Source organism: Neolamprologus multifasciatus, chromosome 16 (assembly GCF_963576455.1).
Source record: "Neolamprologus multifasciatus chromosome 16, fNeoMul1.2, whole genome shotgun sequence".
NCBI classification, from domain to species: domain Eukaryota; kingdom Metazoa; phylum Chordata; class Actinopteri; order Cichliformes; family Cichlidae; genus Neolamprologus; species Neolamprologus multifasciatus.
The window spans coordinates 5,783,405-5,804,550 of record NC_140454.1 but is presented as its reverse complement, the minus strand read 5'-3'; the positions used below and the strand labels follow the sequence as shown (position 1 = coordinate 5,804,550).

The window sequence follows — 21,146 nt, the reverse complement described above, 5'->3', positions numbered from 1 at the left end:
GAGCGGGCACGCTCCGTTTTGCGCAACTACTTTTAAATCCCGGTAGCACTGCAACCACGTGAGCTAGCGCAATAATTTTTTTTGCATATGAAACCGGAGAAGTTGTACTTACATCTTATGCCATCAGCTTGTCCTCGGTCACAGTTTCCTTCCACATATAGCTGCAAAAACTGCATAAAAAGCACTTGCAGCAACAAAAACATAATATTCCAGAAACACGCTTTGCCGATCAGCTGTTCATAACACTTCCTACGTTGGAATAGACGTCAGCGCGAACTATCGCATGTCTGCCATGACCTGCCCAAAACCGGACGTGACGTCATTTTCACGAAATGTAGTTTTTTTACCATCAGGGCCTCATGAGCCTATACTGGTGTTTTTAAAAGTTATGTTTGACTTTATTACTTTCTGGGATGCTTAGGACTCATATTGCACTGCTGGAAATAGTTTATTTTGATGCATATGCTGCTTTTTTGCAAATTTGCATTATAATATTTATTTTCGTTTTTCCTGCAGTGTATAAAAATTGGTGTATTTCAAAAATAAAACTATGAAGGCACTCAAAATAAATTTCCTGTGGTGGGAAACTATTTTGTGCAACTTTTTTGTATTTACAGTTTTGAGGGATAAGCCTCTTAAATTTCTCTAACTAGAAATATATGTTAAAAAAACAAAAACGATTTTAATTTTTTTTTGTTTATTGCACTTTTTGCAATTTATGTAATTACTATGCACTTAATGCAGACATATTATTAGAATTTAGGCTGTAATGGTTGTATTGATGTATAGCAACTTGAAATGCTCCCAAAAATGGCAGTACAGCATGTAAAAATATAATATAAGCTCTGGCGGACTTGGTTCTATGGTAGGTCTTAAAGGGTTAAAAGCGCTGTTTGAAGGTGCTTTGGTCACAAAGACCTGAAAAGACTGGAGCTACTATATTGATAAAGTTTAGCTTATTTGAAGGCAGGAGAAAAAAAAAGCTAGCAAAAATGCTGACTTTGTAACTTAAGTAATGTTTATATGTGCTTAAGGCAATTTTAGCTTTATTCAGTCAGTTGCAGTATGGTGGCATTTAATGGTCTGAGAGCAGTGCTTGCATAAATCCCCCCCCCCCCCTTTTTTGGTTGCTTGCAGCAAACAGAAAAAGAATAAAGCTGCCTCTAAGAATCTATATTAGTCACTGATGCTCGTCAGGGAAAGACAAACGCTTTAGGTGCTCTTACAAAGTTTTAGACTATGATTACTATCCGTGCACTGGGGTCTCAGCGATCTCGCAGGAATGGTGACACCGTTTTCTGGAGAACTGACTGATTGGTATATGGTGGTATTTTATAGCCTGGTATAAAAATTAACCATCTATTTGGGTTAAACTCTCACAGGCCTCTGGAAGACAGAGCCGTTATTAGAGTTTTATTGTAGGGCAGTAACCTCCTTGACCCTTTAAGGTCAATTTTTCGGAGACCGAATAGCAACTAATATTTTTTCCTGTCATGGATAAGGTCCTTTATGCCCAGCGGGATTTGTCTGAAGCCACATTGTGTTAATCTGATTTAAGTTCAAGTTTCATGCATACCATCTGATTGCTTGGGCCTCTCCGTCTTCTCCGGCTCTTGTTTCTGAACAGGAGACTCTTTGGTTGTTTTGGGAATCTTCTCAATTTTTCCCAATACCTAAGTGTTGGGAAAACACAACAACAACAAACTGTTAACACTCTGTATTTCTTTTTTAGAGGAAAACCTATGAGCAGCATATCCTGTTTAAAATAGCAAAGAACATCATCTGAAAGATCACGTTGTGTTTCTTTTGGTTTCATTTATGAAATACTGGATGACAAAGTTAAAATAGAAATAAAGTATACACCTTTGTGGGTTTGCTGCTGCTCTTCTCTGTGGTGGGTTGATTCCTGCGGGGGGCGCGATCCTTGGCCTCGCAGTTTAACAGGAACTTTTCGAAAAGGTTAGTTGAACCTGTGGTGTCCTTCTGTCCCAATATCTCGTCCTTGGTAACCTCCTCCTCCTTACTCTTGGTGACACCAACAGCTGTAACAGAGGACGAGGACGACGAGGACGATGTAGATGGGACTTTGGGTGGTGCAGACGCGCTCTCCTGCCCTTTGCTCTTTGCTTTCTTATGTAGGGTGGAGTTGTCACTGGAGTCTGATTGTAGTGCAGTGTCCTCTTTTGCTTTAGAGCTATGACTCTTCAGTTTTTGGAGGCTGCTTTCTTTCTGAGCAGAATCTGTCTTTTTGTTCTTTTTGTCGTGGATAAGGTCCTTTATACCCTGCAGCTTTACTTCCCACTTCCCCTTTTTTTGTCTGGACTTGTCGTCCAAACTGGCTTTTTCCACCGATTTTGTTAAAGTCTCAGTTGATGCGGAATCGTCCATTTGGGACTCGGACGGGCCTTCGCTCACGTCATCTTCCAGCGGAGCAGCGGCCTCGTCTTCAGAGGTTTCGATCTTCCTCTCTTTCTTCCCCTTCTTTTTCCTCCCATCGTCGCCCTTTTCTTTTTTATGCTTCCCTCCCTCTTTTCCCTTTTCCTTCCTGTGTTTCTTGGAGGGAACAGGGTCATCCTCTTCCTCTTCCGAATCAACCACACGTTTTTTTGATTCAGTCTTTCTCTCCTTGGGTGGAGAGCTTGGGGTTGGGGCTCTGCCTTCTTCCTCATCGGTTTCTGGTGCCGGTAGGGGCCTAAACTCTTCTTTCCGCTTGTCCTTCTTCTTTTTCTTTTTTTCCTTAAGATGCGATTCTTCTTCCTCCTCCTCTTCCCGGACTTTCTTCTTCTTTTTCTTCTTGACAGGTGCCTCCGTTGGTCGGTCTTTGTCGCTGTCACTTTCCGAGTCAGCATCAAACACGTCACTCTTTGGAGGCAGTGGTTTCTAAAGAGAGAACGGGAAGGGAAATATCACATTTTGGTAACAGATATTACTTTTTGACCTTCTGACTTAAGGCTCTATAATAGTTTTTCATAAGTAATTAGAGGTCAATAAAGCTGCCAACAACATTTTGCCCCTTCATTTTCAAAACGATGTCCAGACAGGTGGGAAAAATAACATCGATAATAATCTTAATAACAGACAAAATTTGTTTTAAGTTCATCTGTTGTGCATTAGTTCTATAATCAAGAAAGGAAAGATCAGATTACTTATATTAAAAAGGCTTTAAAGCCAAAGTTACAGGCAGTTTGCTTCTGGCTTAGAAACAAAGATGTTTGCTTGCAACATTTAAAAGAATAACTATACCAACACGGGAAACCTCACCCGGCCCGGACACAGAAGACAGATCGATAACTTTAGGTATAGCTTTTATGGCGTTTCATAAACACTATATCTAAACCCAAGGGCGTAACTTTGGGTTCATGCGTAAAGCTACATCTGTGCACCAAGACCAACCAAGTCCCACATAGTAGGGGCGTGCAAAAACTTTTATTTGCTGCTTGATGTGTTGGCGGTGGTTACAATGCCTCATTGCTTGAAAGATCAGACTTACCACACATTTCTTGGTTTCTGCCTCTTTCTTGGCCTTAGCTTCAGCCTTTGACTTCTTAAAAGCCAAGAGGACTTCGCGACAGTCTTCCAAATGGGCCTCCGGTTCCCACGTGTCATCGTCAGAGCAGTAGTTCTTCCAGCGAACTCTGTACAGCACTTCACCCTGAGAACAAGAAAGCGAAGATGTAGCGCTTAGCATGACCTGTCCCACTGACCTGACCTGACAGTGAGATCACGAGCCAACAGGATCTATAGAAAACAGAAGACTTCCACATGACAGCTGAGACAAGCAAACACGGCTGACAGGCCCTGTAAGTTAGTTAGTGTTAATTATGGTATTTTGAATGATGCCGTCTGTCTTTAAAGTTCTAATATCAAAAGGTTTACTGAGGAGACACAGGCAAAACATTTAAAGTTGCAGTGAGAACTTGCTGAAAGAAAGTGTGCAAAACAAAAAGTGTAAGAGTTGTAAAAAAAAATGCTTGTTTCACAGCTGACTTTTGTGTATTAAGAGTAACTGAACGTGAGCAAGAGAGATGCAAAATCCTGTAAAAAGCAGAGTAAGGTGTGAATATTTTCAATCTTTCCAGGGGGATGTTGACAGCGCTGCATCAGACTGTACACATATGAAGTTAAAGCATCTAAAAGGTGCAGAAGCTCCCACTGGGCACTCTGCACTGTTCAGAAGGACCACAGCTTTACTTCCTGTGCATGTGTTTACTTAGCAGGTGGTACTGCCCAGAGACCAACGGCAAAAAGTGTAAAAGCAAGGTGTTGAAAATATCTTAGTAGAGATAGTATTACCTCCCATTCTACCCCAACAATCAATGTGCACATCACAGAATTTGATTCACGAGCTCAACTGGTCAGTAATCAAGCCTGTACTGTCCCCCCCCCCCCCCCCCCCAAGTTAATACCACGGACATTACATGTACTTCACGGCAATCTTAAAAAGAAAAGGTAAAAAGCCAGAAAGATAGCAAATGTAGCTAAATGTTAGCTGCTGGGGTCATCTGTGTTTATGCGCGGGTCTAACACATGTCTGTCCGCTACTTTATACAGTTAGAAATGCAGCGGTCACAGGGCTCACCCATTATTAGCTGGTGTAAGTAAATTCAGTGTTAACAAACAGCAAATCCCACCAATCTTCTCCCACGCTGCGAGTCCTGCATTATTCGGGGATTTAGCCGATGTAGCGCTGCAGCTAGCAAAATACGATGAAAATATGTGAAAGCCTGCAACGGGTCCGTCCTTGGCCTCAGCAGGGGAGAGCCGAGCGGACATCATGGGACAAGTTGTGCTTGGAAAAGATGCTATGTATGGAGGAACAGCGACCCACGACTAAAACCAGAAAACGCATGTAATAAAGTAACACACAAGCAATTTCGTGCATGTAAATGCACCGCAGAAACGCGATTCTGCTAACACAAAGGGTCTTTCCACCGTTGTTAGTGGGTTATGCCTCGTGAAAGTGGACTGAAAGAAATGCCAGCCATGTTTGCAAAGCTAGCCAGGCGGCTACGTAGCACTTAGCTATTTTTACCTCTTCCACCCGCATGTCAATGATCTTTTCCACTTCGTACACGTCTTCTTCCTCATCTTGTTCGCTGTCCGCGGGCTCTACCTTGTCGGTTTCAGCCGCCATGGCTGCGTCGTAGTGTTGGTTTCCTAAAATCTGCCTGTTTTGGGTTTTGCACTCGAAAAGGCCGCCGTGTTGACAGAGGTAGGACGCTGCCGTACCTGGTGGTACTACAGAGTGCACTAGCTCTGCAGCTCTGAGAGGGCTTTGCTGAACGCAGGGCAGTTACCGCCCGCAGTCACGAGAGGCGTTCAAATGCTGCTCTTAATCGTCGAACGTATCACTCCAAAATAGTATTTACCAAAAAAAAAAGCAATTTATTTTTGCTGATGTACTAAAAAAAGGCGATTTGGCGATAATTAATTTTAACCGAAACAATATATTACGCTATAATACGCTAAAGTGATTTAAAACCAACAAACAATTTTTTTATTGCTTTCCATAACTTCTGACTTTTATGCCCCGCTACAAGTTTAAAGAATAACAATAATTTTAACAACATATATATTTTTTAATTTTCTCTTTATTGTTCTGTCATTTCGGGCGATGACGCCCAAAAGTTCGAAATGTACTAAAGGCATCAAAAGTCAGTGATTTGCATTGAAAACACGTTACCTGGTGAAAACAGACCGTCAGAGCAAGAAATCGAGGCTTGCGTCTGCTAACTAATTATACATATTTAAATATAGCACACATATTCCTGCACAGAACAAAACAAAACAAAAACAAAAAAAAAACACGTCATCCACTCATGTTTTTAGTCTTCAATGTATAATATTTTAATAATCACAAGTGCAATATTGAAATGCCTTAAAAGCCACAATATTAGCAACATGTTTTTCAACTGAGTAAACTTTAAGCAGCTTTAGAAAATTAAATAATCATTTCAGTTTACTGCCTATAACAGAAGTCACTTCTAATAACTTTAATCACCTAAATTTATTGTAACATTACATCACAAACAACACAAATACAGCAATACTAGTATAAAATGATGATGATAATAGTATTATTATTATTATTATTATTATTATTAACAACAATAATAATATAATGTATTTCTTTATATAAGTATAAAGAAATAAACTATCAGGTGGAAGAAACAGAAGACCAAAAATACACGGAGGAAAATTTTACAAAAATAGTAAGAAATTGTTTAAATGCATGTGTACACACATATGTTTCAAATACTGTCCAGCTGTGTGTCAGCTGTGGCATTTGACCATCTGCAGTTTAAACAGTCCAAAAAAAAAAAAGAAAAGAAAAGAAAAGAAAGAAAGAATACAAATAAAAACTAACCCCCCCCCCCCCCCCCCAACAAAAACAAACCCAAAAAGAGTTTTAGAAAAAGCCCACATATTTTGTTTAGTGTAACTAATCTAAACATCTCAGTTATGGCTCAGTGATTGGAGAAAAATTCTTAGCCTCGGTGTAACAAATAACATGGTACTTTTAAAGTAATACATTACCCAATTGTTGTTGTTGTTATTATTAATATTATTATTATTATTATTATTTCAACATTTTCTAAAGTTACAACCTAATACATTCACACATGAATGCATGTCTGAATAGCTGTTGGTCAGCTGGTACAGCTCTTTATTCAGACTCCAAAAATGATCTTGAGATCTGCCAGAGAGAGTTTAGAGAGGGTGTTTCCGGTTCCCGACAGCACATTCTGTGCCAGCTCCTTCTTCTTTGCCTGCAGTGTGGAAATTTTCTCCTCCACTGTGTTTTCACACACAAACCTATTGACAATGCCACATAGACACACACACACACACACACACAAACTATTAGCACAAAGAAACGCAGTTTACACATCATTGTTACCAGTACATGCTTAATAAAACTTAAAAATAAAGATGCAAACTAGAAATTTTGTGGCGATTCAGTTAGAAGCTGATGCGTCACCTGTGGATGGTGACGTCTTTATATTGTCCCACTCTATAGATGCGGTCACAGGCCTGATCCTCCAAAGCTGGGTTCCTGTTGAAGGGTTAAAATTGAAACAACTTTCTTCTACCTTACAGAAATGTTTCTTAAGTTTGGAATAACATAATCTCTGCAAAACTGCAGAATGCATTGTGTGACGTCTGCACATGTTTGTTTATAACTGCCTTTAAATTGTCCTTTGCCATTCCTTATAATGCAAAATGTGAAGGCACAAAATATTTTAGAGGATAAAAATTTAATTAGAGAGGATAAAATGTGCAAAAAATTCTTTGCACAACAGATATATTTCAAATGCAGCTTGCTACATTAAACGGCGAACGGCAAACAACAGAAGTGATACTTTTCCGGCTCTTTGAATGACAATGTGGCTCTCACCAGTGCATGTCAATGAGGAACAGGTGATTCCCACCAATCAGATTCAGTCCAACCCCCCCGGCACAAAGAGAAACCAGCATCACCTGAAGCAAAAACCAGAACAATTAGGCAGCACTATACATTTAGAGCTGTGCAACAAAGCAGTTTGATTACACTCATTTTCATCATTATCACTTCAAGCTTAGTTTTCAGCTGCATAGCACACTTGGTATAATGATCACAGCTAATCTAGAAGTCCCATCATCATCATCATCATCATTATTATTACTATTATTATTTACATTTCAGTGTTGCAGCAATTTCTGTTTATAACATATATTTAATTTATTGTTGTTTACTTTTTATTTAACTGTATTCTTCACAAATGCAGCAAACATTACAAAAACAGGAACAGTTGGCCTTACATGTATGCACAGATTATCAGTGCAAGTACAAAAAAAAGAGTAAAAAAAGCCACTATTGCTGTTTTACATAGTGCATCAGTGTTTTCACAGTTTTTTGTAAACTGATAAGTTTGTTAGTTTAAAGAAAAGAAAATCTCTTTATGTCTTTGATATTGTTCACTGTGCCATCCAGTCATTCTTAATTAGGGGTTCATGTTTTAATCATTTACGGGTTATTGCTATCCCATTGGCTGCGCAAGCAATCGTCTTAATAAGCATTTGTCTTTTACAGATAAGTTGCTCGCAGTGTTACATAAATAAATCGTACAGAAAGAAAAGTCCATCTGTTCTTGTTTCTCCTATCTGTACACAGTTTAATTTAGGGGTTATAAAATATCTTAACAGGTAGATATTCTGCTAATCGTCATGATTTGGGGCCCATCCGGGTCCCATCATTAATCCATCTGGGCAAACACATTTGGGGCCACCATCGAAACTGAGGACAAAATTAGCTGGACCCCAGTTGGGTTTCCCAAGTGGGCCCCAAATATTAGCCCTGCTGCTCCCTATTTGGGCCCCACAAATATGTGTTGACTGGGCTGTAATGGAAGATCCCAGAGTCTTCCTCCAGCTTAGATTATTTTAATGTTTTTTCACTGGCCGGACGTCAGAATAAATGAAACAAGTTTCTTATTGTTGTAAATTTGAGTCTTTTGTATTTCAAAATCTTATTTAAATTGAGCGGTAGACAGTGGTACCAATTTCATTCCAATATTTAAAGCTCCCATTGATTCTTACTGGTGTGATAATCTTATCATTTTAAATATAGGTCCTCTGCTCTTGATGTAAAAAATGCCATGTGGATTTTCCTTGCAGCTCATGGTATAAAAGTTGTTTTTATTTTTTATAAAAGTTACATTTATTAGTGAAACTCTGTTAAATGTGCAGAATGGATTAATCCTCATTAAGATTATGAACATCTCAAATTCTACATCGTTTTCATTCATGTCAACTCCTTTACTTGGTGCATTACTGCCACCTGTTGGTTAGAAGTATGGAAACCATTGTGCCGCCTCATAATGCTACATTTATGCTCCTGCGACTGTGTCTCTTTGTGAAGGTAATTATCTACAGGGAGGAGGCCTAAACATGCTCCTGTGCAGTTCTCCAAAATCTAAACTTCACATTGCTCGATGTGTATGATGATGTAAGTCGTTCGAAAGGTGATTAGCTGAGAAGTGGACTGGAACAGGGAAGGGAGAGAGTGTGGTTCACCAGGAATGTGATAAATGCAAAAAAAACATCACCCCCCCCAGTCGGCTTCATTCAGACATGCTCCATTTGACAAAAATAGAGACATTTACCTGTGGTCCCTTTGGGTTAGTGTTGAATTCTTCCACCAGGTCAATGCGGCGTTTAGGGTTGACGGTCCCGTCGATGACGCTGTACGTTAACCCCATCAGCTGCAGATGAACTGCTACAATTTGGAGCATGCTGGTCCACTGGGACACGATCACACTGGACAATAAGGGCGGGACACGCCATGAAGACCACACACGAGAAGGTAACATAAAAATCGGTCCATTGAACTCTGAATTATTGTGATGTTTTACCTTTTGTGATCATTACTCTTCTCTCTGATCGCCTTCAGTTCAGAGATGATAGCAGAGATCTAGAAGGAAAATTGATCTTTTAATACTAACAAACAGACTTTGAACTGGACCACCATGCGCTCTTATCACATACATCGTTAGAGGCAGGGAAAAATGCACAAAGACAAATGGTCAGCTATGAATTTTAAACCATTTAGCATGAAAACAATCATGTCAAATCACGATTTAGAGCTGAATCTGTGTGGGAAAGATCCAAAGGCTCCAACTGAGGGCAAACAATCCACACCCAGTGACTTCATTGTGACTTTTGATCAACAAAAACAATCATACCCTGATCTTAGTTCATCATCTATATCATTTTCACATTCTGCCAGTAACTGTGATGTTAGTGTGCTGATCTATTGCCCACCTTGGTGCTTTTGCTGGTGCCCTCAAACAGCCGCGAGGGGAAGCGTGTGCCATTGAGGGCCACAGAGTCTTTGGGATCAGGGCCAGATGGCGAGGGGCTGGAGGAGAGCGACAGAGCATTGAGCTGCTCCTCCAGAGATAAGACGATCCCATCACCCTGCAGCTCCGATGAGTCCAGAGTCTAAGCACGGGAGACATGGAAAGAAGGAAATAGGTGTGTGCAGTATTCAGTTTGTATCATTATGTGTCTTTTTAAATTATACACATTGCTGGAAAGCCTTATGACAGCACGTGAATGTGTGTACCTTCTTAAGAAGCGAGAGGTGACAGCAACATTGTCGGAGGCGCAGCAGCAAGGACAGGATGTGGACGGTGCTGGACACCTGCTTAGCCTGCTGGGAGCTCGACAGAGCAGGATCAGCCTGGGACAAACCAAACTCTTGGGCCACTGGAGAGACAGAGAGAGTGAACACTATTTTAAATCACCATTACTGCTACTAGTAAACACTGATTGCTAAAAGAGTTTGACTTAAAGGCAAAAGTGCCGTCCCAGTTTCCAGTTTAATTTCTGTGTGCATAATTAAATTTGTTTTCTACACACAAATTTAATTATGCACCTCGTATAATAATATGCAATCGTGACTGCAAAACAACCTTTGCTCAGATTACGTTTACCGTAATTGTCGGGCTATAAGCCGCTACTTTTTGCACAAGCTTTAAACCCTGCGGCTTTTAGTCAGGTGCGGCTTTTCTATGGATTGTCCATGATTTTTGTGATATCATAAGACGATTTGTTTTGTTTGTTCCGCTGTTGTACGGCACTACGTTGCCTGGCGGAAGGGCATGTGATCAGACACAGTATCGGGGTTCAAGAGTGGTATGTTGGTCACATGTCCATCCGCCAGGCAACGTAGTGCCGTACAAGTAGCGCGAAAAATAAACTTCAAAGTAGCGCTACGCGTTCAGCGGGAGGCGTGGATGACGAGCGGCGATAAAAAGCAAGTTATGCTCAACTCCACCAGTGGAATCTGACAGCGTGGAAAAGTGTGAAAACATCCACGATCACCAACGGATTTCGAAGGGCTGGACTGCTGCATGATGGAGACACCGCCACGGCCCTTCAGAGGGTGTTCGACTCTGACACTGACAACGAGGATTTGTTTGGTTTTGAAAGTGACAACGAAGGAAAGAAGCTGAGAGTGGAGGACGAAGCCATCCTGAGCCTGTTCGTATCCGACACTGGAGAAGAGGACTTTGGTGGTTTTAGTGGTGAATGACTGACTTTTCTTCTTGTTAAAGCCGTGTCACTGCACCTGAGCCTAAAAGGTAGTCCGAATCTATTTTTCTGGTGTGCTGTAGGTTATTGTTATGTACTACATTTGTTACTCGTTTATGAAGCACAGTACATGTTTGTACTTGTAATTACCGCTACTTGTACATATACCTAAAAAGTTATGCAAATATGTACCCATAACTTGTTTTTCAAAATATTAATAAAGGGGTGTGTCTCCAAACAGCCATCTCTTTCCTGACAATTCGCTTTGTGCATATTCTCTTACATATGATAAGTCAACATTGAAACACCTGCAGCTTTTAGTCAGGTGCGGCTAATGTATGTACAAAACAGGATTTTCCCCTGATTTTAGCTTGTGCGGCTAATATTCAGGTGCGCTTTGTAGTCCGGGAAATACGGTATTTATTGGTGAGGCCTCACCTTTCTCAAAGGGATTAGAACTGGAAGTGCTTCCTTTCTTCACATCATTTCCTTCGTGTTGCTTTAGGTAGCTCTGCAGAGTAGATCTGGAGTAGAGAAAAAAATACATACACCGGTATATATAATTGACTTTTTATAATTGACTTAATTCCTAGTTTCACAACCCTCAAAAAGGTAAAAACATCAAGATGTCCAAATAAAAAACAAAGATGAAAATGCAGGAAATAAAACAGAACGTCTTGATACTTGACACCTTGGGCTTTAAAAATGTTAATTAAACCCCTAACTGTAACTCTGAAAAGATAGACTTTTACCTGGACTGGGCAAATAACACATCATACACAGCCTGCTCATCCTCAGAAAGTTCGAGTCGATGCACCTCGGAAGTCCGATCAGGAAGAGACACCTGAAACAAAACTGCTTTAGTTTCTGGTTATATTTTGTAATTAAACATACACTCCCAGAAGCAGAAGCTAACAGATACTTTGCCGCCATTAAATTAAAAAAAACAAAAACAAGCAAACTCCTAATAGTGAGTGTATTTCCTGATGTGCTACCATAAAGACAGATGTTCGTGGAGTCTGTGTGTGTGTCTCTCTACCAGTGGTTGGCCTGTGCTGTCCCGTTGGTCTTTGGTTCGTCGGAGCAGCAGAGTCCTGGTCAGGATGTTGAGTCGCTCTCTGCCTCTCTTGGAGCCGTTGTCCACCTGAGCTTTCCACAGTTTGTACTCGTCGAACGGAGAACAACGCAGAAACCTGAAAAGACAGAGGAACGCAGTGAAAGAACAGGATCTCATTCAACTGTATCTGGAGGACTGAGGAGAAAGGAGCCTTTCCAGAGCAGCTGTAATCGAGGATGCACTGGTGTATCCTTTGTTTTTATCTTCAAGTATAAAACATCCATGTCACACAGCTGAAATACACAAACCAAGGTGAGAAGAGGATTTGTCAGACGTTGTTTGAGTTATTTAAGAAGCTCAACTGTGTGATCAAATATTCCAGACTTCATGATTTATAAGTAACTTATTAAAAACAGGCGTATTATCTTGTCAATCTGCACCATATTATGAAAACACTTAAAAATTGTCCCAAATATTAAAAACGGACCACACATGTGCAGCAGGCTAACAAAACACAGGATGGGTTAAAAACTTGTATTCACTGTGCTGTTGTCTTACTTGAGCAGCGAGTACATGTCCAGCAGGTTGTTCTGAATGGGTGTACCAGTGACAGCCCAACGAGCTCCGGCCCTCAGCTGACAGACAGCCATGGACGTCTGCACTTTTGGGTTTTTGATGCTGTGGGCTTCATCCAGAATTATGCGGGCCCAGGACACTCGCAGGAGAGGAGCTGAGCCTGGACGCTGAAGAAAAATAATGGGAAGTGTGTTTGTAAGTCATTTCATTTTGCTGAAAGTGATGTTTCCAACACTGCTCTTATCTTAGTAAGAAATCACGAAAACAGTATTTTTCTTTTTAGTGCTGCTGCCAGCATCTTCAGTGTTAACACTCAGAGGTAGGGATGCAACGATACCGATACAATACCGATACTTGGATCTGAGTACTTGCCGATACAGAGTACAAAAAAATGATACTTCTACCACACACACACACACACACACACACACACACACACAAATACAATGAATTGGAAGACAGGTTTTATTTTATTCTCTGCCGATAAAAAATAAAATCTTAATAAAAATGACCACAAAAAAATTTCAAGTGAAAAATAAGCACTTCTGTTAAATTATTGCAGAGTCTCCACATTGTAATTTAACAAAATATCACTGAACTATTGGCACTGTCTCGAGCTTTCAGAATAATAAATAAACACTTCTGTTTGGAATAAAATAAATACAAATTAGGTTTGAAAATAAAATAAACTTTTACATTTTTGCAGAGTGTCCATATTGTAAACAAACAAACAAAATAACGCAGGTATTTGGCATTGACGAACAAACTCCTCATCTGCCCGTGGATCATCAGTCGACTGTGCTGCGCACACACTGCTTGTCTTTACCTCTTCAGAAAGTTTTGGCACCATTATCTCCCTGATTTTCCACGACCGGCATTGGCTGGTCATCCAGAGCGATAAAATGAGTCGAGCCTCTGTTATTTTAACTGCCCGTGGATTTTCTCTTGACATTTTTCTTCGCTTTTCCAAAACCTGAGTTAAAGTTGGCTGTTCCACACTGCTGACATTTTGTTTAGCCTAGCTACAGCAGCATCCGGTTTCTCTTTTTTATCTGGAGCTGCCAGTCTCACTCGCCTAACCCTGTGCCTGTTTAGCGTGGGATGTCCCCCTAGTGGCCAATCTAAAAAAACTACAACAGAAATGACAAGCCACCCTCTGATTAATAAAATAAGTTAGTATCGGTTCATGGTATCGGTTAACTTTTACGAGTATGAGTACACACACATTTTACAGTATCCGCCCCGATACCCAATACCAGTATCCGTATCGGGGCATCCCTACTCAGAGGCTTTGCTTCCGGTCGTATATGTAGTATTTACCACATCGTCCTTATCCGTGTTGGGTTTATCGGCCTCTTCTTTTTGGACCGGGATCTCCTTGGACACTAGGCTGTAGGTAGTCACCACCACATCGTAATCTGCCAGTCTGGTGGACACAAGCACAACACTGTGAGTCAAATGTCCTTCAAATGGGAAAAGAACAGCTGTAATGAAGATCTTCGACATGTCAAAGAAACAATGACAGAGCTGCTCTCCACTACACGAGATCAAACATTTACAGTACACATATCAATTCCCCCGTGTGCATCATTTCATTTTGTCTGTGCAAGCATGTTTTCCCGGGAGGCGTGTTTTGCAAAAATAACAACAGTTATGACAGTGGAGCTCCTTTTTGTCTGCTTTAGTCATGTTTACGACTGTACTGAGTTTTGGCTTTTCCAAGCTTTCTCTTTATAAAACATTTGCAGGACATTCCTGTTCCTACAGTGCTTTACTTTGGCCTCTAATACCAACATTTTAATATGTAATTGTTTGGCACAAAGGTAAAAAAAGGTCAACTGTCACTGCGGGAACTTTGTGTGGCTTCAAAAAGAATAAGATGCGACTGCACCATTACAAACTGAGATAAAGGCAGAGCGGAGAAATAAACAGCAATCTGTGTGTGACAAAGTTTGCAGCTTTCTTACGCTCTGGAACTTCTCTCACGGTTCGGGCCGTGGTACAGGTACACCGTCAACTTGCCCGTCTTGACATGTCTGTCAATCTCCTTCTTCCAGTGATGCACCAGGGAGGCAGGGCAGATGATGAGAGTGCCCTTAGACAACACAGGGATGCAGTCTGGACACAAAAAAAAAAACAAGGAAATAGCTAAAAAAGGAAGAACTGTATAATATTATTTAGCTAGATTTTATTTGATCCACTGAGTCAGTGACAAAAGGTTCTCATTACCAGTTTTGGATAACCAGCTATCCTTCTTCTCTTCCATCTCCTCCTTGTCCTTTTTTGCTTTCATCTTCATGGCCAGCATGAGAGAAATCATGGTCAAGGTCTTCCCCAGACCCATGTCATCCGCTGATTGAAAAGAATACAAATGAGATGTACTAGAAAAAAGATGAAGAAATGGTAAGAAGCGAGGTGATCATCTCTTTCCAATCCAATCCAATCTTATTTATAAAGCACTTTAAAATACCCAGCACAGGAACAAAGTGCTGTACAGAAAATAAGTTAAAACAATAGAATAACAGAAAACAGAAAAATAAAGAAAGAAAACACATAAAACATAAAATCAAAACAGCCCTATATTAGAACAAAAACAAGATAAAACAGCATCGAATCACCTAAAAACAACTAAAATAAAAAAAAAAACAAACCAACATCTCACGTGGTGTCAAAGGTCAGGGTAAAGAGGTGGGTTTTCAAGAGTGACTTAAAAACAGATAAAGATCTGGCCTGTCTAATCTCTAAAGGAAGCTCGTTGCACAGTTTTGGAGCTGCTACAGCAAAAGTACGATCTCCTCTAAGTTTACGCCCAGTCCTGGGTATCTTCAGGAGCAGCTGATCAGCTGACCTGAGAGAGCGGGTGGGTGTATAAGGCTGTAGCAGCTCAGAGAGATAAGATGGAGCTAGGCCATGGAGAGCTTTAAAAGTAAATAAAAGAATTTTAAAATGAATCCTAAAAGAAATGGGCAGCCAGTGAAGTGAAGCTAAAACAGGGGAAATGTGCTCAAACTTTCGAGTGCCAGTTAAAAGACGAGCTGCGGCATTTTGCACGTCTTTTGTCACGTGAGCAAACTGACTGGCCCGAGGAGACCATTTCTGTACATAGAAAAGCAAATTAAATGTAACAAACATACCCCACGGGCTTATTTCCAACTTTAAAAGGAGGAAGAAAATCACATGAAAAAACACTCACCCAGTATTCCTCCACAAGGACTCTGCGTTTCTCTCCAGAGCAACCAGGCCAAAGCTCTCCTCTGATGGGGCAGGAGAGGCACCTGAGCAACCAATCACAATGCAGCAATCTTAGCCTAACATCATCGTCCAATCAAAAGATGAAATACAAGCTGTACCATTCTAAATTGTGACAGTTTTGTGAATAAGAGAAAATGTTTTGACGCAAAAATGAAATACTCTACAAATTAAAATATATGGACACATAAAGATGCAATTTCTTAGAGCATAATAATGTAAAACTACGAGCTACAATCGGATGCTATATATATTTAAGGCTGACCTTAAAATGTTGCTGCAATACTAGAAGCAGAAAACCATCCTCAAAATGAGAGTAAATAAATGGACAAGCAGTGCAGCCTCAGTCTGAGCAGTCAAATCAGAGTAAAGATGGCGCTCGCCTGCGCTGAGTGTCATGTAAAAAGTGCCAATAGATGAATTTAAAAGTGGGCTTTCATATCTTGAATTTTTGGATGATGCTTTTCGGTGAAACTATTTGCGTAAGAGTTCTCCTCTCCTGCTAAGAGTTGTCTGTCATCCACTATCTTCTATATCACAACAGCTGAAAAATTTTAAATGTAACTATTTACTGACAGAGCCGAGCACTAAGGCTTGCAGTTTAACTGAAGCCTTGTGTAATCAGTCAGAATATCTGAGTGCTGCTAAGAGAAAATGTAGTCGTTGTTGTCAGATTTTTTTTTGCCACAGTAGTGAGTGAAGCAGTGTGTAACACCTTGATACCCTTGGGATCAGGGGCCTCAGCCTCGGCATCAGGACAGGACTCCAGGGACTTGTGGAGATGGTCGATGGCCTCACAGGTGGCATTTTTCACCGCCAGAAGACGGTCGTTGGTCATTCTACCCCCATAAAATGTCTGTGCCTGTGGGTATGCTGGAAACATTAAGGATGAATGATTAGCAATCTATATTTATTTCAAGCTTAAAAAAAAAAAAACATTACACATTTTATAGAAGTGTTTCTCTTTCCCATTTGGCATACCTCCATACATCTGAGAGCATCCCTGGCTCAGCTGGAGCTCCAGAGAGCCACCAGAGGCCTGATGATGGTGCAGGCCCGGGTCTGGAGGAGCAGGGAGCAGGATGGTCCCGCCCTGCCGGCTGAATGGATTCATCTGAGTGTTGCTGAAACCAGAATCAGTGCTGCTACACGCTTCCTCAGACTCTGAAAGGGAGACACAGACATCCAGGCAAATCTAAAAAACCTTGCTGGTTTGATTATTACACTTTCACCTGCGTTTGTTTGACAGAAAGAAAATCAAAGAACATCAAATTACACAGCGCTTACTAATTCAATTCAATTCAATTCAATTCAATTTTATTTATATAGCGCCAAATCACAACAAATGTCGCCTCAAGAAGCTTCATAGATACAGAGAAAAACCCAACAATCATATGACCCCCTATGAGCAAGCACTTTGGCGACAGTGGGAAGGAAAAACTCCCTTTTAACAGGAAGAAACCTCCGGCAGAACCAGGCTCAGGGAGGGGCGGCCATCTGCTGCGACCGGTTGGGGTGAGAGAAGGAAGACAGGATAAAGACATGCTGTGGAAGAGAGACAGAGATTAATAACAGATACGATTCAATACAGAGAAGTCTGTTAACACATAGTGAGTGAGAAAGGTGACTGGAAAGGAAAAACTCAATGCATCATGGGAATCCCCCGGCAGCCTACATCTATTGCAGCATAACTAAGGGAGGATTCAGGGTCACCTGGTCCAGCCCTAACTATATGCTTTAGCAAAAAGGAAAGTTTTAAGCCTAATCTTTAAAGTAGAGATAGTGTCTGTCTCCTGAATCCAAACTGGAAGCTGGTTCAGAAGAGGGGCCTGAAAACTGAAGGCTCTCCCTCCCATTCTACTTTTAAATACTCTAAGACAAAAAAAGTCCCTCAAGGTTTTGCCCGTGTAAGCATAAGGCCTTAACTGGCAGTATAGCTGGGGTACATAGTGGAATAACTAAAAAGCAGTTGAATAAACCATCTGAAAACACTATTCTATTATTTCTCATGTGCAGTGTGACTCCTACCAGGCTGAGAAGCAGCAGTGAGGCTCAGTGACTCCAGGGCTTCCTCCAGCTCTTTAACCTGTGTCCTCAACCTCTCTCCTTTATCTGGTAGCGCCTCCAAGTTTACTGAAGATAGAGTGGCCTGAGGACAGAGTGAAGACAAAGAGCTCTCATAAGTATTAAACTAACCAGCTGCTCTGTAGTATTTGTTGTTGTGATGTATACAGTGTGTCATTTATGGGCTGTTATAAATGCTGAAACTGAAGGATTAGCAGTTAGCTAATACCAGCCAATTAGATATCAGCCTAATCGTAAATCACATTGCTGGACTTGTAAACTAAACTGTACTTAACAGCTACCTCAGCCTACTTTGTCAGCTAGTGTAGCTAACAGTGGCAACTTTAACATTTAAAGAGAAAAGCACATTCTGAGAGCTTGCAGATTATTTACTATGATATAATTACTACAAATATACAGATATACTACAAATATTCTTCGGTGTTTTGGGAAACGCAGCCTAGGAGTGACTGATATGAGTATATCAGGGCGGTTCATTAACAGATTTCTTAATACGGACATGTTTGACATGCATATAGTTTTTTTTGTATGTTAGGTTTTAAATCGATGCAGTGTTCATGCATGACATGTGTGGTCTCCTCTTCCCCACACCTTTTTCTGCTGGAGCTGAACGGTGAGCAGGTTCTGCAGCCCTTTGGGGTTTTCCAGCGGCTTTTTGACATTAGAAGCTGGCTGGAATCCTGGGAAGTTGGTCAGTGTCTTTTGGACAGTAGAAACAGGAGGAGTCTTTTGCGGAGCAGGCTTCACCGACACCAGTACCACATCATCATCATCATCGTTGTTTTCTGGACTGCTGGGCTGACTGGACTCTGGCTGAGTTGGTTTGTCAGGTATGGGGCTCCTGCTGCTGTCAGAGTCTCTGGATGCATGGGTGAAGCTGCTGTTTTCTAGTATTTGTTTGGTTTCTTTCACCTGAGAGGTTTCAGCATCAGATGGTTGCTGAGTCAAGTTCCTGTGAGAAACTGGTGCAGTTTGATTGATTGTTTTGAGTTGATGTTTGTTTGATGACTCAGAATGAACAGTCGTGACGCTGGAGGAAGAAATGCCCTTTTCTGCTTCTCCTTGCTTGATGCGGTTCTGCTCGGGCGTGTCTTGAATCTTCTCGGTTCTTTTTTCAACACTGTTTTCTTTGGGACTGTTGTTCTCCTCATCTGAAACTCTCTTTTTTAACTTCATCCCCGGTGGAAGTTGTTTACCCCGGTAAGTATCCGACGACCTGTGCTTATCATCTGCCTTTTCTTCCACTCCTGCTTCTTGTTGCCTTTCATTTTCTTTCTGGTAATTTGCTCTTCCTTCAGCCTTGTGACTTGCTTCTCTCTCTTCATGTCTATTGTTGTGCAACTTTCTCCACTCAGAGTCCTTGTCTGTCTGGCTTGGTGCCTTAAAGGGGTTTCGTACAGGTGGAAGACATGAGGGCTGAAGCTGTGTGTCAGACAGAGGGCTTCTCTTTTCTGTTTCTGGCTGCAATCATGGAAAACAATACACTTTAAAAAAAAATGTATCATAGAGATTTACAGAAAGGTGTCTAATAACAGATAATCCCTAAAGTAAATAGTAAATAGTTCAGAATAGGAAAAATACTTGTTCATACCATTTAGCTACATCCTATTTAAGGCTGCAACTTATGATTGTTTACATAATAAATGTATCAATCAATGCGTACGCCAGGAAAACCGTAAAAAATTTACAGTTACAGCATTAAAGAGAAAACAACAAAAGAAAAACAAATACAAAACAGGTAAGGATTACTTTTGTTTTGAGTGACTGACCAATGAACTGACTAATTCGTACAAGTTTAATTATTAGTGGAGTAGTGAGAATAATAACTTAAAACTTTAATTAACCGCATTTTTAATAACTAATAACTATCTTTAATTAATATCTCAATGCGATGGCCAGATGATGGTGATACAGATATTGAATGTATATAAAAAACAAGTGTGTGTTGGGAAGTCTGTGACAGCACTTACTGCAGTCCAGGGTACATTTCCACACCACCTCTGGCCTGCTTTTTTACCTACAGCACATCGGTAGAACAACCTGGAAAACGAGAAGGAATTTGCAGTTAAATACACAGTCTAACCGACCTGGTTTCTAGTCATATAAGCTGTGTATAAGCATGCGATTTCAGATTTCTTTCACACACACACACACCTATAGCCCTGCTGTTGCTGACTGTAGTTGAGAGCCTGGAGTTCCACCATTGAATCTTCATGATGGAGGCAGTGTGACGGTGAAATGCTAGAGACATGATAATTCACGTCAATATTTGTGCAACACACACATTTGTTTATCAATAACTTTAACAATATGTCACTGAATAACCAACACTTTTAACCTCAGATGTTTGGAGAGCCAATGAGTATAGTAAAGTTGGCTACTGAGATGAATGGAACAAAAGCGATGTAAGGATATAGCCAAGGAATAGTTAAGAGATTATTATTTGGTTCAAACACAGTGACAATGACTGGTTCAGGTCTGAAAATAAAGTAGAGTGGGAATACCTGGTTTGCTGACTAAAACCACAGCCTTGCTTGTCAACGCAGACGTAGAAGCTCTTGCCTTTATTTGGTCCATCTTTTAATCCAGTTTTTAACATACACACGCCGCCTGTGACAAAAAGGTCTCTTTTTAGAAACACGTAAAAACTCTATGTGCAGAATATTTAAACCGAAGGTTAAACTAATTATTAAACTATGTAAGCAGCAAACCTTTTTTTTCTCAGGATAAAAACAAAAATATAATCTCTTTAAACCAAACACAATATCCATTTTAGCATTTTATAACACATAATTAATCACCACTGACCGATTACCACTTACCGTGGATACTACATTCAACCTTTTCCATTTTATCAACACATTAGTTCAGTTTCAGTTACTAGAACGTGAAGGGAAGAGCTGTATTTTGTATAGACCAATCGCAGCTCTCGGATAACACATCCGCTCTGCAAACGTCAGTATAAAAGTCAAGGTCCGAGTTATGTAGCAAAATTGTATTATGATGGACAAACAAATAATATATAATAATGTATTAACAACAAATACCGATAACTATTACATATATAACAATATTAAAAAAAACAAACTCAACAAATACC

At 40.5% G+C, this 21,146-nt stretch overlaps 2 protein-coding genes across 3 annotated transcripts in view; both read right to left on the bottom strand.

Annotated features, from left to right (window-relative positions):
- mphosph8 (M-phase phosphoprotein 8) overlaps window positions 1–5,312 on the bottom strand; it is a 29,680-nt gene extending 24,368 nt beyond the window's left edge. Inside the window, exons 1-4 of one of the 2 annotated variants that reach the window (XM_085135503.1) lie at window positions 5,033–5,312; window positions 3,491–3,652; window positions 1,864–2,880; window positions 1,577–1,673 (exon numbers count right to left, since the gene is read on the bottom strand). In XM_085135503.1, coding sequence (XP_084991629.1) covers window positions 1,577–1,673; window positions 1,864–2,880; window positions 3,491–3,652; window positions 5,033–5,134 — 1,378 coding nt within the window. In that variant the 5' untranslated portion in view covers window positions 5,135–5,312. The remainder of the gene's footprint in view (window positions 1–1,576; window positions 1,674–1,863; window positions 2,881–3,490; window positions 3,653–5,032) is intronic. The other variant, XM_085135505.1, reaches the window with a different exon arrangement.
- Window positions 5,313–6,375: 1,063 nt separating this feature from the next.
- ttf2 (transcription termination factor, RNA polymerase II) lies at window positions 6,376–20,988 on the bottom strand. The gene is made up of 23 exons (XM_085135510.1): window positions 20,869–20,988; window positions 20,551–20,656; window positions 20,201–20,287; window positions 20,017–20,086; window positions 18,638–19,507; window positions 17,990–18,110; window positions 16,943–17,125; window positions 16,677–16,834; window positions 15,906–15,987; window positions 14,942–15,064; window positions 14,680–14,830; window positions 14,033–14,138; window positions 12,695–12,879; window positions 12,119–12,272; window positions 11,832–11,923; window positions 11,518–11,603; window positions 10,109–10,251; window positions 9,805–9,984; window positions 9,396–9,454; window positions 9,147–9,300; window positions 7,400–7,482; window positions 6,983–7,057; window positions 6,376–6,816 (listed from the first exon to the last, which is right to left on the bottom strand). The coding sequence occupies exons 1-23, from the start codon at window positions 20,894–20,896 to the stop codon at window positions 6,672–6,674; spliced, it is 3,441 nt and encodes a 1,146-aa protein (XP_084991636.1). The 5' UTR covers window positions 20,897–20,988; the 3' UTR covers window positions 6,376–6,671.
- Between the last annotated feature and the right edge of the window lie 158 nt (window positions 20,989–21,146).